General features: G+C 35.3%; 1 protein-coding gene across 1 annotated transcript in view; it reads right to left on the bottom strand.

The window, feature by feature from the left end:
• The window catches only part of LOC150107757 (mitochondrial 2-oxoglutarate/malate carrier protein), a 221365-nt gene that overhangs the window by 178378 nt on the left and 24880 nt on the right, over positions 1–18107 (bottom strand). The window contains exon 2 of the mRNA XM_090391516.1: positions 5159–5220. Within this exon, the coding sequence (XP_090247642.1) occupies positions 5159–5220 (62 nt within the window). The remainder of the gene's footprint in view (positions 1–5158; positions 5221–18107) is intronic.

Raw genomic sequence — 18107 nt, 5'->3', positions numbered from 1 at the left:
TCTCTCTCTAGCAATGTCTCAAACCGAGAAGCTCCATTCTGGAAGCGGGAAACTCTTCTCTCAAGCAACGTGGATCCGGGCAGCCTCTCTGTCTCTCTGACAGCAATACTAGAACCGGTACCTCTTCTGCTTGCTTCAGTCCCTTTTTATTAGGCCTCCTCTGAGACCTTGCATGAAGTTTGGCAACCCTCAAAGAATCGGTATGAGTCTTTCATTTTAAGTTTCAAGTTCCGCACGCCTTTTGTTCTCTTTTGCTTTCTTTTGATTTTAAGTTGCCAGCCATCAGAAAGTTGTTTGAACTCTTTCTGACTGACCTCGGAGATGTTTACACTTAGGGCCTGCAAGCCTTTCTCATACATACAAGTTTCAATAACAATCTTTCTAATGCCACCATGTACAGCTACGGTGACAAAAACATTGCCTTTGTTTTTAACACTCTAACATATTCTTATTAAAGCAGTATATTCAGTTAGCTTCAAAAGAGTTATTTACAAAAAGATCTAATACAAACTATACCGAGACAAAGTTTATTTTTTTACAATATTCACATGGGACTTAACCTAAGTAAAAAATCAATGTAATGTGCTTTGGAATATTTAATATTTAAGCTACAATCGAGTTTTTACACTTTGCTTATATCACTCGGCTTGCTGTTTGACTTCCACTGATCCAAATTAACTCATTTACCCGGACTTATAAGAAAATTACTGATTTCACAATTTTAACGAAAAATAAATAAACAATAAAAATACACTTAAAGCAAATTAAAAATAATACAAAATAAGGATAAATAAAATATTATGTTTTCAGTTTTAATTAAATTTGTAAGTAAGGAGGAATACACAAGAGATCGACCAAAAATCGCTCCGCGGTCGATGGGTTGTACACCCCTGTCCTAGGGGATGAGTTTTACATTAGGGTTAATACTAAGAATAGTGATCCTAGCTTTATCCACCTTTATTACGAGTTGCCAGGTATTGTATTACCCAGGTATTTGCTTATGCTTGAACTTGTGGAACTTTTATAGCTTGCTATATTCGGCATGAAACTCTTTGATTTTTATCTTAGAGTTTCTTATTCTTCTTTGAAATAATGTGGGATTAAATATCCCCTTAATTTAAATAATACTGAAAGTATTTTTAAGTGTCTTTTAAGAACAAATCTTATTTTTGCAATATGATATTTCTTCCTAATTATTTCTGATTGTATAATTATAGAGAATATTTGCTAAAAATTAACTATTCTCTATTATTATATTTATAACATCATTTTAACTCTTTGTGTTAGGCCTATTAAAACAAGAACAACAGTTGCTTAGCTTGCTCTTTCATCAGCGCACTACAAACGCACTAAACCTGCTTCTCCTCATCTTATTATATTCTATCTCTGTCCTCTGGAACAGCCATCCTTATGAAGCATTTCCAAACTGAAACCTGAAACTCACTAAGAATCAATATCAACTCATCAATAAACTTTTTCCCTCTCGAGCCTCATCTGCATTCCATGTGGCACTCATATACTTCTAGATTCTTCAAACTCTCATGTATGGGATCAACATAAAAAAAAGTGCTATTGCATGGTTATTAAAATGCATTCTACTCATTCACTATTCAGATTCAATAAATCTACTTTTCACTTCCTTATACACATGATCCTAATTGTTTACATAGATGATCTCTATTCTTCCACTACGTAATACCACATACAATATTTCTGATATATATAATTCAGTTTTCAATTTTTTTATTTTTGAATTTCATATTGAAAAGAAGAACATGTAAGAAAGTTTTCAAGTGAATAAAAATTGAGCAGTTCTCAGATGCGAACTGTAGCCTAAAAATACACAAACATGATTGAAACAAAAATGAAAGAGTTTGAGAACAAGAATTAAACCCTTGAGATTCAATGGCAAGTCCTGAAGAAAATAGTGATTGATTCAACCAAAGAGGCATGTGATGAGGTTGTCTGTAAAGATAAAAAAATCAGAACTCCATGGTGAACAGGAAGTTAAAGAGGCAGTGAAAGAAAAGAAGAAAGCATATCAAAAGTTCCTGGCAAATAAGTCAGCTTGTGCTCATAAAGAATACAGAGACAAATGTAAGAAAGCTAAACACAACTAAACAAAAGTCATGGGAGGACTTTGGTAAGAACATAGAAAATAAATATCATGAAGGTGGTAAGACATTCTGGAGGTTGTTGAAGAAGCTGAGAAATGGAGGAAAGAGTGCTGTAAAAGGAATTAGAGATGATAAAGGTGACATGAAAACGGGAGAAAAAGATATCCTTGAAATATGGAGTAATTACTTTGAAAAATTGCTAAATGAAAAAAGCAGTGGTAAAAAACAATGACCAGGCATGCAGTCAGGAATACATATCCATACTTGAAGTAGAAAAGTCATCAAAAACCTGAAATGTGGAAAGGCAGCAGGAATAGATGATGTTCAACCAGAAATGCTCAAGTACGGAGGTATAAAAGTCTTACAGTGGCTGCATTGCATAGTTCAGAAAGCCTGGATAGAGGGACGAATTCCAGATGATTGGAGTAGAGCTCTCATAGTACTCATATATAAAAAGGGTTACTCAGTAGAGAATTACAGAGGTATTTGTCTACTGAATGTTCCTGGTAAGATATATGCAAGTATACTTGAGAAATGGTTGAGAAGAATTGTGGTAAAAAAGCTTGGTAAAGAACAAGCTGGATTCAGACAAATAGAGGCTGTCAGGATCAGATCTTCACTTTACGACAAATAGTTGAGAAATTATGGGAATATAACAAAGATCTGTATGTAAGTTTTGTCAATCTGGAAAAGGCATATGACAAGGTGCCAAGACAGAAGCTATTCAATATGCTACAGTTATATGGTGTCAATGAGGCATTATATCAAGCAATACTTAGTCTTTATTTGAGTTGTAAGTCAGATTAGAATTGCAGGAAGTACAGAAAGGTGGTTTAATGTTAAATCTGATGTCAGACAAGGATGTACATTATCCCCTCTGTTATTCATTATCTATATGGATCACATTATGAAGGAAAGTGGTATTAAACCTGATATCAAAATGGGAGATGTTCATATCAGCTACTGTGTTTGAATAAAAACTTTAGTTTAATATAACGAAAAATCTACATTTGACGTTTCGACCTTTATGTCAAGGTCATCTTCTGGAGCATACAACCATACAGAGAAAACAAGCTACACTACAATCAAACTGGTTTGTTAAAGATACTGACCAACCGCTTCAACAATTGTTGGCCTAACCTCCGGTGGAAAAAAAAAACAAAAAACATTAATGCTAGTCTCCTATTATTAGTGTTATCTGTTGGTTGTAGAAATACATTGGGCATAACAACAAGTATCTATCTATATACATATATTAACATCATGATTATACTTGTACATTCCAGCCAGTTGGTATGGAATGGTTTCTAATACTAGCTGAAGATTGGCTAGAGTCCTGACTTATGCTGGATCTTATATATTAGGTAGGCTGAATGTGTGCCATCCAGATCCTTGGAATTTTCATGCCATCTTTGTTGTTGATATTTGGGTGGTTTATCAGGATTTCACAGGCTTCCTTAAATTTCCTTTCATACCAAGTTTTTGTGTGGTGTAAAGAGCGGGAGCTTTTCCAGTTGATTTGGTGTAAGGTGTTGAGTGCATGGTCTGAGAGGCCTGCTTCACCATAATGGTTATATTTAATGTGTCTAATGTGTTCTTTCTTGCTTATAGGGATTGCCTGTCCTGTTTTACCAATATACGGTAAGTTACAGGTTCAGTGGATGCAATAGACTCCAGGATGTGCTAATGGGAGGAGAAGATCCTTAGAGGAGTTGAATATGGTTTTAAGTTTAGTGGGTGGTTTGAATGTATGGGATGGCTATGGTTTTACTGTAATCTAGATTCGTTTTTGTTTTTGTTTTATGGAGTATTTTATTAATAGTATTTTTGTTATAGCCATTATTTATGAATGTGTCGCTGATGATTTTTAGTTCTTGTTGCAAGGCTTGCTGGTTGGAGCAAATTGTTGTAGCTCTATTTTTAAGGGTGTTAATGACTCCATGTTTTTGTGATGGGTGGTGGTATGAATTAGCAGGTATGTATTGGCCAGTGTGTGTCGGTTTTCGGTAGACCGTGAAGGACAGAATGCCTGAAGGAGACGTGTGACTAGTGTGTCTAGGAACACATGGGCCAATACATACATGCTAATTCATACCACCACTCATCACAAAAATATGGAGAGTCATTAACACCCTTAAAAACAGAGCTACAACAATTTGCTTCAATCAGCAAGTCCTGAAACAAGAACTAAAAATCATCAGCAACACATTCATAAATAATGGCTATAACAAAAATACTATTAATACAAGTCATACATCTGCAACCACGACTATGGTCAGTCAGGCCTTGCTCTTGTTTGGTCTCTAGAGCAGAGTTTCTGGACTATGTAAAAAATAAATTTAAAATACAAAAAATATATAAAATTGATAAAAATAGAAAAAAAAAAATCCTTAGCCCACCACGGTAATATACTATAGGTTTGCAAAATAATAATCTTTCATGAGCGAGGACAACAACAACAAAAAAAATTGCTTAATGATGCTGCTCATTCATTTAACTCACACAATCCCCCACCATCAATTTCCCATGCACTATTAACATCCTCTCCTTGGAGTTTCTTGTAGCTCAGCATGTTCCAAGCTGCCTCCTACATCTGTCAATCATCAGCACTATAGTTCTCCATGTATTCCCTTCTTAACTGAAAATTCAACATGTTTAGCAACCTTCCAAAACAAGACTGCATTATCCTTCTTAATCTCAGGCAGAGTGACTACCTTTGCTATGAGTGCATCAGATGCTATTAGATCTAGCAGCCTCAAATCCTGTCCTCCATCCCCTTCCCTTCCACATGATATTTCAAGTAATCTCTTAGTAGTTAGTAATGAGAAATAGGAACTACAATGGCTCAATAAATTTAGTAATGTAATGCCAAATTTCATCAAAATCTATTCAGCTAAGATGGTTTTGTTACATGAACAGATAGACAAAATGACAGTCCATCGGTATAGGTAGGAGTTTATGTACTGATATGATATGGAAAATGAAATAATAATATATAAAAAACACCATGAAATAATAACATTATAATGTTCAATACTCACCACTAAGCTGCATTCTGTTTTTTATCAGGTCAAGGGGCTGGACAAACAATGTAGCTCCCATTCTAATAAACACACACATTTAAATGAGAAAAATAAAGTTACAGGCAAAAAATGAATACTTGTATGCAAAGAAAAACATTTCCTCTGTTGACAAAAAAAAAAAAAAAAAATCAAATATATGCATTATTTAATTTTAGTTATAATGAAACATGGAAATATTTAATAAATCTTCAGGACCAATGCTTAAATGGCAGACCACAAAGTTGTTTGAACTGACAGGCCAATTAGTAGCTGAAGAGAATGGAAATTGCAGAAAACAAATAGTACAACTTTGATATGAATTAACTTTCGTAGAAGTTATTTTGAATTTGCCAACAATCTGAGAACAGCTTCTCTCCTCAACCTTATGGCTGGTGAGATAGCAATATGCTACTTTATTAGGGAATAATGATTATGGAACAAGGTGGATTTCAATTGCCTTCTTTGTCCTACAGTATTTGTCTGTAGATGTGTGTGTGTGCATGGAACTGGTTTGCCTGTTTTCAACTATGAAAAAACCTAAGTTTTATGTAGAAAAAACTCTCCACCTCCATATGAGATTTGCTAACTCACCTTTAATCGAAAAGACCTGATAACGATTCCTGAGGTCATGAACAGAAATTAAACCCAGGTCTTTCTGACTAAAGGGCTCCATCTATACCGACTGAGCTATGGAGAACAGCTAAGCTGTAGTAATTAAGGATATTACTAATACAGGTAGAACCTCTGTTATGATGAAAGTTGCTTCCTCGGAGCTGATATCTACATAGCTTCCAATGTAGCCATTTTATAATTCAATGTAATTGTATGAAATGCAACTATTTTTCAAAATTAGAGAAGTGCTTGTTTTTATTTTTATGTAACTAATACTATTTGATCATCTGCAAATAGTAGTGTATCTATCTTCATTTGTGGGATTATTTGCATACCAAATGGGTTATACTGTTTCCAGATTGTTATAATTTTATATATATATATATATATATATATATTTGGTCACCTCGGTTCCTTCTTGATGGGGAGGAGGTTGAGAGGATCCAGAGGCGAGTGACTAAGATGATAGCAGGTCTATGGAATGAACCATATGAGAACAGGTTGAAGATTTGTGGGTTGCAGAAACTAGTTGATAGGCGGAAAAGGGGAGATATGATTGAGACATTCAAATTGCTAAAAGGATTCTACAGGATTAATTCAGATGATATTTTTGAGATCAGGACTGGTGGTGGGAGAACTAGGGGACACCCATGGAAGCTGGGCAAGAGCATGGTTAGCAGGGGTGTTAGAGCTGGGTTCTTTACTTTTAGAGTGGTAAATGAGTGGAATAAGCTGCCAAAGTCTGTTGTGGGTGCTATGACAGTGAGCGAGTTCAAGGCAAGGTATGATAGATACTGTGAGAATATTGAACAGCTGTGTGAACATGATGTTTAGGGCTTCCCTCGATGAGTCTAAGGACTCCTGGAGTAGCCCGTGGTAATAATAATATTGAAAAGCAGAAGTTATAGAGTACATCCTTGTTGCACTCTTGATATATCTTTCCATTCTGAGATGTGCTCTAATTTAACTGCTATTTTATTTCCTGTATATATATATTTTTTTTTTGAATGGATTGTAAACGTTGGTTTGGTATATTTAAATCGGTTAATATTTTAAACAAATTTTGTCTACTAATTTTGTCAAAGGCGTTTTCATAATCAATAAAGGCCATGTGTGTTTCTTTTTGAAATTCTCTTCTCTTTTCTATTAATAAGTTTGGAGTAAAAATTGGATCTATGCAGGATCAGCCTTTTCGGAAACTGTTTTGTTCTTCTAGTAATTTGTCCTCTACAATATGGTTTAGCTTCTCTTTTAATATTTCTGCATATATTTTATATCCTGTATTTAGCAGACTAATTCCCCTATAGTTATTGCAATCGTCTTTACTTCCTTTTTTATAGATTGGGATAACCAATGTTTTTTTTCAAAGTTAGCAGTTTTCCAGACATCCAAACCATATTAAAAATTTCAGAAGTCTTTCATAAAATTTTTCACCTGCATTTTTGTATAGTTCTATATTTATAGTCTTCTCCTGATGTTTTCCTATTTTTCATCTTCTTTATTGTATTTTTCACTTCTAACATTATATTTTCTGTTAGGTAATTTTTATTTCATTGCTCTCATCTGTCCAGAGATTTTGGAAATCTATCTTTTCTTTTATTTCTTTCTTCATGTATTTTATTACTTTATAGGTTTTGGGTTGTGGCTTAAATATATCCTTTTCTAGTTCTGTTACGAAATTATTCCATCTATATTTTTTCCTTACTTCTAGTTTTGCAATTGCACTGTTTCTTTTATACTCTATTTTTGCTTCTAATGTTTTGGAATTTAGCTATTTCTGTTAATAATTGTCCTTTTTTATTTTTATTATATTTTCTATTTCTTTGTTCCAGTCTTGTAATCCTCTTTTTTTTTAATCCATTTGCTTTCTGTTACTGCTTCTGTGAAACGTATTTCAAATTTTCCCATTCCTCTTTTATGTCACTTGGTTCATTTGTGGTTTCTGTTTTTAAGTTGGTGCATTTTTGATATTATTGCCTAACATGGTGATCCTGTAATGAAGAAATTTTGTAACTCGGTTGATAAGAATTTAAAATTTTATGTATTTTCAGCCACTTTGGTTTAATTGAATTTTTGCTGATACCATATAATGATCAGTTTAATTCAAAGCCTCGATATGCTCTTACGTCTAAAATTAACTCCGCTAATTTAAAATTTGCGATACCATAGTCAATTACTGATTTGCATCCTATGGCTGACCAAGTATATTTATATATTTCCTTGTGTTTAAACACTGAATTCATTATTCTCATATTATTATAAATGACAAAATCTTGCAGTCTGCGACCATTTTGATTACATGTATCTTTGCCAAATTTACCTATGTTTGTATTGTATTTTTTGTTTTCTATTCTGGTATTTACATCTCCTGCTAGTAGTAAATAATCGTTTTTTTTTTTATGTTTCGCATTCTGTAATTCTTTATAAAATAAAATATTGTCTTCTTCTTTTGCCTGTTCTGGTGCATATGCACAGATTATTGTTATGTGGCCTCTTAATGTCTTGAGTCTAATTTCTATTAGTCTTTTGCTCAAATAGTTATAATATACAATATTGTTCTTTAGAGATTTATGTACCTTAATCATTATACCTGCTTTTGCTCTTTCTTCTTTTGTTACCCCGCTGTAATTTGTATATAGTTGTTTGTTTCTTTTGTACCTTTTGTTTTTTCTTTGTTTCTGTTACTATACATATCTTTATGTTAGCTTAGTTGTTTATCAAGTTCCTCTTCTTTGTATGTGATGCTTCTCACATTTCATGTTACAATCTTCATTGTGTTCCTTTTTCCAATTTCATTTGCCTTCTCCTGAATTCTAGTCTTTTCCCTGATAACCTATCTGGCTTTTCCTTGGATAAGACTTGAAAGTACACTGAATTTCCCCATGCAGGTTATTAGCCTGTCACTGGGTAAGTCCAGTGGTAGGGCGGCTACCTAATACCTCTGGACAGGCAGATCTAACAGCATTTATTCTGTTAGGATTATACTGCCCATATTCGGTTGCCAGTGCCTCGTTTGTACTTTTAGAATAGGATGGACCACGAGAAGGTGATGTTGGCATTTGAGTGGGAGTGGCTATGTATTGCACTTTCCCATCCCTTCCATCACCTTAATTCTCCTAATAACAATACTTCAGAATCCTGATACTGCAATAGTTATTTGTCTTTCTGAAACCTCTCCACCACAGTGTTGTCATCACTGCTAAAACTTAGGAACCAAATTTTAGGCAAAATAGACATATCATGTGATTAAGGCATTCTACAGAAGTTTACCTCATCTCTACCTGTCAGTATCAATCTTATTAGCAGCAATACACTGTATTGCACTCATAATTCTTGCAATGTGCCTTTGAACTCCAGGATTCGCAATCAACCCTTCAGATCTTTAATCTTATCCCCCCCCTCCCTGGAGTACAGTTCTACCAATACAGTACAGATAATGCACTCCAGGGAGGAGGCAAGCAAGATAAATCATAATGGTAAAAGAAAATCCTACCACAGACAAGGATAGTAAAAGGATAAAGATCTCATCCACTGACCAAGCTGGATGAGATGCAGAAATCTCTGCTATAAACAATAAATAAACTACGGTTACATGTAGACAGTTGAAAAATTATTTAGTTAAGATCAACTAAATTACAGACATTTCAATTTGTAGATCCTGAACCATCATCGTTGTATTCCTATTCTTCTCTTCCGCTCATGGCAGGTTGAGTTCCTGAAAGACGAATTGTTGTCATTTCTTTCTGTCTGCTGTCTTTTTATCAAGTTCTATTATGGAGTTTAATTGGGTGCTTTCTTCAATGCTGTCAATCCATTTTTTTTTTGGTCATCCTCTGCTTGGCTGTCCTTCAATTCTACCATTTAATAATATGTTTGGTAGGCTTTCTGGGTTCATTCTTGAAACATATCCAAACCAGCTTAGTTGGCTCTTTTTTAGTGCTGTAATTATTGTTTCTTTAAAATTAAGTTCTTCTCAGACTTTTTCATTTGTTTTTCTTTCTGTCCAGTTTGTTCCATCGATTTTTTTTTTGGCATTTCATTTCAAAAGCATTGAGTTCATCCATGTCTTTTTTCTAAAGATCTAGAATTGTGAGCCAGAGTACTGTGGGAATTGTTTTATATATATATATATATATATCTTTGAGTTCTTTGCTTAATCTTTTATTGTTCCATAGATCCAAGGAAAATCCTAGGGAATTCTTTAGCTATGTGGCCAGTAGGAGGAGAAATGACTGTGGAAGAATGACATTGTGGGATAAAAATGGGAGTAGAGTGACTGATTCAGAGGACACAGTGGAATTGTTCAATGAACACTTTATTGGAGTATTTCATCCTGGAGGAGTCAATTTGAATACTAGAGGGATAGGGCAGTTCGAGGTTAAGGAGGAGAGTGTGTTCCACATACTGAGTACTCTTGATGTTAGCAAGGCTGTGGGATTGGTATTTCACCAAGAGTTTTGAGAGAATGTGCTAAGGAACTGACAGTGCCTTTGACCTGGATTTTCAATGAAAGTCTGGCTGCAGGAAAGGTGCCCATGGAATGGAATGAAGGTAAGATAGTGCCATTGCATAAGGGCGGTAACAGACTGGAAGTGTCTAATTATAGGCCAGTTTGTGTGTCATCAGTAGTTAGTAAGATCTTCGAGAAAGTAGTGAGGGACCATATACAGCATTGGGCACATTAGGGTAATGTTATCTGTGAGAGTCAACAAGGATTTGTGAAGGGGTGCTCTTGTTTAAGCAATATGCTAGCTTTTTATGATAAAGTTACAAGAGCATTAGATGAGGGAAAGGCATATACTGCCATTTTCCTAGATTTAGCAAAGGCATTTGACAGGGTGCCACATGATAAGCTGAAATTCAAGTTGCAGCACATGGGTCTGGATGTCAGATTGGTCAACTGGATTCAGGATTGGCTGTCCGGAAGGTATCAGAGAGTTGTATATGATGGAGCAATATCAAAGCGGCAGAAGGTTACAAGTGGGGTTCCACAGGGCTCAGTACTGGGACCTATATTGTTTAACCTTTATATCAATGACATTGTCCATGGATTGCAAGGGGATATTCGGTTGTTTGCGGATGATATGAAGCTGGGAAGGGTTATTAGTAATAGTGCAGATGTGTAGCCCTGCAAGAGGATTTGAATAAGCTAGATAGATGGGCAAATGAATGGGGATGTCAGTTTAATGCAGCAAAATGTAAGGTCTTGAGGTTTGGGACACATCGATGAGATGCTGCATACTCTATGGGAGGAGTTAAACTGGAGGAAGTAGGGGAGACAAGAGATCTTGGGTTGATGATTGATAGAAACTTGAAATTTAGGGGACATATTGCATAGGTAGTGAAGGTAACACAGAAGATTGCTGCAATGATGAGAAGGACACTGACCTGCAGAGATAAAATGGTTATCATTTCGTTGTATAAGACTCTGATCAGACCACACTTAGACTATTGTTCTCAGATTTGTTCCCCAGGATTTGAAGGGGATAAATTAACTGTGGAAAGGGTACAAAGGCAGATAACAAAAATGGTGTCAGGACTGTACAATGTAAATTATGAGGATCCGCTGAGGGAGTAAGGGCTGCAGAGTTTGGTGGATAGAAGAGAGGTGACGTGATATGATTGAGACTTTTAAACTGTTGAGAGGTGGTTACAGGGTTGACACTGGGGAGTTCTTTCGCTTGGTCGAACAGCGGGAAGGAATTATGACAAGGGGCCATCCCTGGAAGTTATGAAAGGAAACTGTGAGAAAGAGGGTGAGGAGTGGTTTCTTTGCATGGAGGGTGGTTGAACCATGGAATGCATCGCCTGATAGAGTGGTGAGAGCGGGAATGGTCAATGCGTTTAAGGAGTGGTAAGATAGCCTTTGTGTTTCCTAGGAGGGACCTCTCTCGATGAGTCTAGATAGACTTGTTTTTCTTAGAAAGGACCTCCCACGATGAGTATTGACTCCATTGAGGCCTGAATAATAATAATAATTTTTTATAGTCTGCCGACTGTTATCCATCCATTATTGATTCTGTGTTTGATGTTTCAAAATAGCCTAGATCTTCATTGATTCTAGGTAACTGAACTGCTTTACTTATTCTATATTATTGTTTCCTATTTTCATTTGGATTGCTTCCCTTTTTCTTCCTTTAGTTTTGTTTTACTAAAATTGATTTTCATATCATATTTGTTATTTGTCTGATGTAGCTTGGTGGGAATATTTTCTAATTTTTCTTGACTGTTTGTAGTGATAAATATGTCATCAGCATACTTTAAATGTGTTATATTTCTTCCATTTACAGTTATGCCTTCACACATCTGTAGCCCTTCGTCTACTACTTCTTTTAGGTTAAGGTTGAACAAATATGGTGATGGACAGCCTTGCATAACTTCTTTTTTAATTGCTATTTAATCTGTTTCTATGTTTTCATAATTCACTATTGCTTGTGTTTTGGAATAGTAATTCTTGATACAATTTAATAGGTATTTGTCAAATGCTCTGTTTTCTAGAATTTTAATGAGTTTGCTTCTGTTTATTGAGTCAAAAGCTTGTTTGAAGTCGATAAAACAGCAGTAGAGTTTTTATTTTTGTCTCTCATAAGATCTGCTAATCTGTTTAATGTGAGAATTGCATCTATTGTGCTTCTGCTATTTCAAAATTCTACACATGCTCTTCTTCCATCTGTTCTTCATAGGAATGTTTAACTCTGTTTTAAAGAATCCTGATGAATATTTTATATATATGTCAGGTCCTGCACTTCAGTTAGTGCAGGATCTGACATCTCCTTTTTTTGTGGATGGGTATGATCTGGCCTTATTGTACAATGAAACCTGTGGAGAATTCATGACTAAACAAAAACACGTAATAACCACAGTAATAAGTTTTAATAAGTATTAAATATTTATTAAAACTTATTACTGTGGTTATTACATGTGTTTGTTTAGTCATGATCTGGCCTGTTCTCCATTCTGTTGGTAAATTTCCTTTCTTTAGTATTTTGTTGAACAGTTCCCTTATTATGCTTTCTCCCCCTTTTTCTAGAAGTTCTTTTTGAATGTTGTCTATGCCTGGTGCTTTATTATTTTTCATTTGTTTGCTTGCTCTATGTCTTTTGTGTCAGAAGTTTCTTCTGGGTTGAAGGCATCTTAATCTACGTTTTCTTCAGCAGCAAAGTTTCTTTAAAATGATTAGTGTCCAATAAACAAAAAGTGCAGATTAGCAAAAATCACATCTTTTTGCAATATTGAAACTGGGTTGGGTGAGTATGTTCTAGTTATCTCTTTAACTATTTCATAAATGGTCTTGGAGTCATGTTTTTTTGTATGCTTCTTCACATATTCCTGCTTTTTCTTCTAAAGATGTGATTTTTGCTAATCTGCATTTTTTGTCTATTTCTTTTTTCAAATTTTTGTATAATATTCTATTTTCTTCATTATCTTCTTTTGAGAGGTTAGTTTTGGATATTCTTTTTTATTCCCATAAGTCCAAAATCTCTGGTGTAAGCCAATCTTTATTTATTCTTGTCTTAGCCCAGGTGTTTTGTTGCTGTTTCTTTACCTTTTTTCCGAGACTCCGAGAGCGTACCTAAAGCAAGATTATTTAATTTTTCTTTTAATGTTCTCTGATAGTTAGATCTTGTCAAGCTATCACTGAGTTTTTGAGATGTCTATCTTCTTTTGTTTTTGGTGGTTTATTCTCTTTCTTTAGAAACTGATTTTTAGTTTGGCTGATAGTAGTTCATGGTCTGTAACTATGTCAATCTTTTTTAATGTTTTGACATTTTGGAAGGAATGTTTCCATTTCCTATTAACAATTATATAGTCCATACAGTTTTTGATTTCATTGTTTGGTGATTTCCAGGTGTATTTGTGTTGTGGCCTGTCGTAGAATAAGGTATTTGTGATTAACAGTTGATTTATTTTGCAAAAATTAATCAAATCCTCTCCTCTCTCATTCATCCTCTATGACCAAATTTTCCCATTACTTCTGCTTTATCCTCAGAGTACTGATCGATCTTTGCATCTCCCATAATAATCAGGATATCTCTTGTACTTGTTCTCCTGATTTCTTCTTGCAGTTGTTCAAGAAATTGGCTATATTCCTCCTCGTCATGTGATTGGTGTGGGGCATAAACTTTATTATTTTTATATATATTCCTTTTTCTTTTGCTTTGAATCTTACTGAGATGATTCTAGAGGAAATTGGTCTTACATCAACTATTGAGTTTAAGAGCAATTTTTTAATGATTAGTGCTACACCTTCTCTGTGATGGTTATCTTTTCCTTCCTGAGTAAAATATGCTTGCATTTTTTATGTAGCTTTTTCCCTTGCCTGTCTAGTGACTTTCTGCAGCTCCCACTATTTCTCATTTAAGCAGTAAGCATTCTCTAACAGTTTTAATTTGCCAGGTTTGTACAATGTTCTGATGCTGATGGTTGAAATATTATATATGTAGTTTGCATTCCACATAGCTGTCTTCTTGCCTACTCTATGTGGGCTTGAGTTAGCCGCGTCGGCTCTCCTGTATGCGATAGCATTATTTCTGCTTCTATTTGCTGGCTAATTCATCTTTAAAGATTTTAGGCAATTAAGGCAGCTGGCTTGCTATTCCTGCATACCTGTTGGTCCACGGGAGGTATTTCATTTTTCTCCAACCACCCATTTCTGGGAAGCATTCCCTAATCTGCCACCTGAACCATCATCATTGTATTACAGTTGGAAATTAAAAATTAAACAACAATGAAGGTATGGTATAAAGAGAAAGGAATCTCATTGTAAGCAATCACAGTACAGCAAAGTCATCATCATCATCAAATTCCTGACATGTACCCTCAAGGGATGTACAGGATATGATAGTACTACATGAAAAATTTACATTATTACTAACTTCCTATCTACAATGTTCCTCCAAATCAGTCTGTTACCTGTCAAGATTCCAACATTTCTTCTTCTTCATGTAGCTTCCTCAGTGAGAGGGTGCAGCACCACATCCTTCCAGTTCTCTCTGTTGGTGGCTTTCTTTTTTGTTTCTGCATAGCCATGTGATCCTGTTAATGATCTCATATCTTCAAGCCATGTCCTTCATTTTTGCCTCTTGATCCATTTCCCATAATTTTTCCTTCTAAAACTGTTAGTATCCTCTGTCCTGCTGAACCTCTCAGTACATGTCCTGCCAATCTCATCTTTCTCTGGATCATTTCCTGTAATAAAGATCTCTGTAGGACATATGCATTTGTCACGTGTTCTGTCCATGGGATTTTCAGAACTCTCCTATAGCACCACATTCCAAAGGCCATTATTTGTTGCCTTACTCTCTTCTTGAATATCCAGGTCTCACTTCCATATGTGAAAATTGGCCACACTAATGTTTTTATCATTCTTTTCTTTGTCTCGATACTCACAGAACTTCTGAGCAGATCTTTATTTTCCCAGAATGCATCTTTAGCTATGGCTGTTCTTATTTTTATTTCTTTATTTTGCTTTCCATCTGCAGTAAAGTGGGTGCCTGAATATTTGTATTCTGTTGTATGTTCAATTTTCATATTGTTTATGAATATTTCTGGCTCGGATCTGCTTTCTTTTGAGATTTTCATAAATTTAGTCTTTTTTGCATTTATATCTAATCCAAATTCTTTACCTTCTCCAATTAGTAGATGCAGTAATTTGATTAATTTGTTTCTGTTTTCTGCTATTAGAATGGCATCATCAGCATATCTAAGATTGTTGTATTTTATACCATTGATACTAATTCCTATTTTTTGTTTTTCAATCTTTTTCATCACTGTCTCATTATAGATATTAAATAGATTTGGTGAAAGGATATAACCTCGTCTAACTCCTCTCTTTATTTTCACTACAGAAGTCTCATTGTTAAACAGCTGCATTTTCTGTTTGGTGTAAATCATTTTTATAATCTTATGTACATGATCTTCTACGTTTAATTTATCTAATATGTTGAACATTTTATTATGTTTTACCCGGTCACAAGCCTTCTGAAAGTCTATGAAGCATACGTAAATGTTCCTATTTCTTTCAAGTGATCTTTCTATTAGTATTTTTAGTTCCATGATAGCATTAATGGTTCCCATTACTCTTCTGAAGCCTTTCTGTTGTTCACTCAATTCACTGCTTATGGCTCTTTCAATTTGTTTATTAACAATGGTTAAAATAATTTTAGATGCATGGGATATTAGGCTCACAGTTCTGTAATCGTCACAATTTTGTGCATTATGTTTCTTTGGAATTGGTATGCAGACAGATGTTGTAAAAACTTCAGGTAATTGTATTGTTTTATAGATGTCCTGAATGGATTCTACTAAATAGCTGTTATTATTGCCAATCAAAGCTTTCAACAGCTCAGCCAGAATATTATCACACCCAGGGAATTTATTATTAGGAAGATTCTTGATTGCTTGTTCTACCTTCTTTCTTGTGGGTAGAGTGGTATCTGTTGTTACGTTTAACTTAAGGTGTCATGAATCATCTAACATGTTACCATTATCACCATAGAGGTCTTTGGTATTTCCAAAAAGTCGACTGGGAAAACTTCACTGTGGATCTAGACGCACGGCTTAGAAGAATTCCCCGAACTTACAAAAACTATACACGGTTCACTGGAGTAGTAGTTATAGCAGTGGCAAAAATACACATTCCTCGAGGCTACAGAAAAGAATATGCGCCTGGATGGACCAATGAAAGCAAATCCCTGTATCAGGAATTCCTTGAAAGTAAGGATCCTGAGATAGGAGAAGAACTGCTCCATAGTCTCAATGTTGCTCGTAGGGAAAAGTGGATTCAAATAACTGAAAACATAGATTTCAAACACTCTAGTAGAAAAGCCTGGTAGCTACTTAAAAAGCTTGGTTGTTCAAGCCCCTCTACCAAAGAAATCTCCTCTTGTCGATCCGAATCAGATAGCTGCTCATATTGTTTCGCTTTCTAGGGTCCCGATAGATAAAGAACATACCAAAGAGGTAAAACGCAAACTAAAGGCTATGAAGCCTGTAACTCAAAAGAATCAACAATTCTCTTTGCCTTTTTCCCCGTGAGGAAATATCTTCAGTGCTTCAAAATATCAAAATGGGGAAGGGTCCTGGATTTGACAATGTTCATAATGAATTCCTGACACACTGTGAACCTTATGCAAGATCGTGGCTGGCTAAGTTCTTTAATGATATACTTGAAAGTGGCTGCATTCCTAAAGAATTTAAAAGGACAAAAAATCATTGCTGTGTTAAAACCAGGTAAGCCAGCAGACAGAACTGAAAGCTATTGCCCCATAGCCCTTTTACGTGCAACCTACAAATTGTTGGAGAGACTAATATTGAACAGGATCAGTGATAAAATTTTGGAGCGTGTCCCAATAGAACAAGCAGGGTTCAGAAGAGATTGCAGCTGCACAGATCAAGTTCTCAGCTTAACAACCTATATTGAAGCAGGATTTCAAACATGCCTGAAGACTACTGCAGTCTTTATTGACTTAACAGTGGCTTACGATATTGTTTGGAGGGAGGGACTCATATATAAATTTCTTAAAGTCATCCCATGTAAAATACTGGGTCATCTCCTAAACAACTTACTGTGTGATCGATATTTCAGGGTAGTCACCAGAGGAAGCATCAGTAAACAGAGAGTGCTTAAGAATGGATTACCTCAGGGCTCAGTGCTCACACCACTGCTTTTTAGCCTTTACATCACAGATATTCCTGAAACAGCCAGCAGGAAGTTTGCATATGCAGATAATCTAGCTTTGGCGATCAGCGACAAGTCGATCAAAACAACTGAAGAAACATTGACAAATGATCTGTCGGCTTTATGGCAGTTCTATAAAAAATGGAGATTAACAACCAAATTCTGATAAAACCAGATGTTCTTGCTTTCACCTGAATAACAGTCTTATAAATCAAAAACCAGAGATATATGCTGATGGAACATTAATTTCGTTTAATCTGACACCTAAATATCTGGGAATAACTCTGACATATAATCAGCATATGATTAATATCGCTGCTAAAGTTCGCACCAGAAATAACATAGTTCAGAAGCTTTGCGGTACTATATGGGGATCAAGTGCCACAACTCTGTGGTGCACTGCAATGGGTCTAGTTTACAGTGCAGCAGAGTATGGTGCTCCTGTCTGGCTCAATAGTTACCATGTCAATAAACTAGATACTCAACTTAACTCCACTCTGCATTTAATAAAGGTTGCGTTAGGAGTACACCCTTACAATGGCTCCCCACTTTGAGCCATATTGCTCCTCCGGAACTGTGACGACAGGAAGCCTTGCTCCGTGAATATAAAAGAATTTTAAATAATCAAAATCTCCC

This window comes from Typopeltis vanoorti, chromosome 4 (genome assembly GCF_054136105.1).
Source record: "Typopeltis vanoorti isolate ZY-2024b chromosome 4, IOZ_Tvanoo_1.0, whole genome shotgun sequence".
Classification (NCBI taxonomy): domain Eukaryota; kingdom Metazoa; phylum Arthropoda; class Arachnida; order Uropygi; family Thelyphonidae; genus Typopeltis; species Typopeltis vanoorti.
This window is presented reverse-complemented; position numbering and strand designations above follow the sequence as displayed.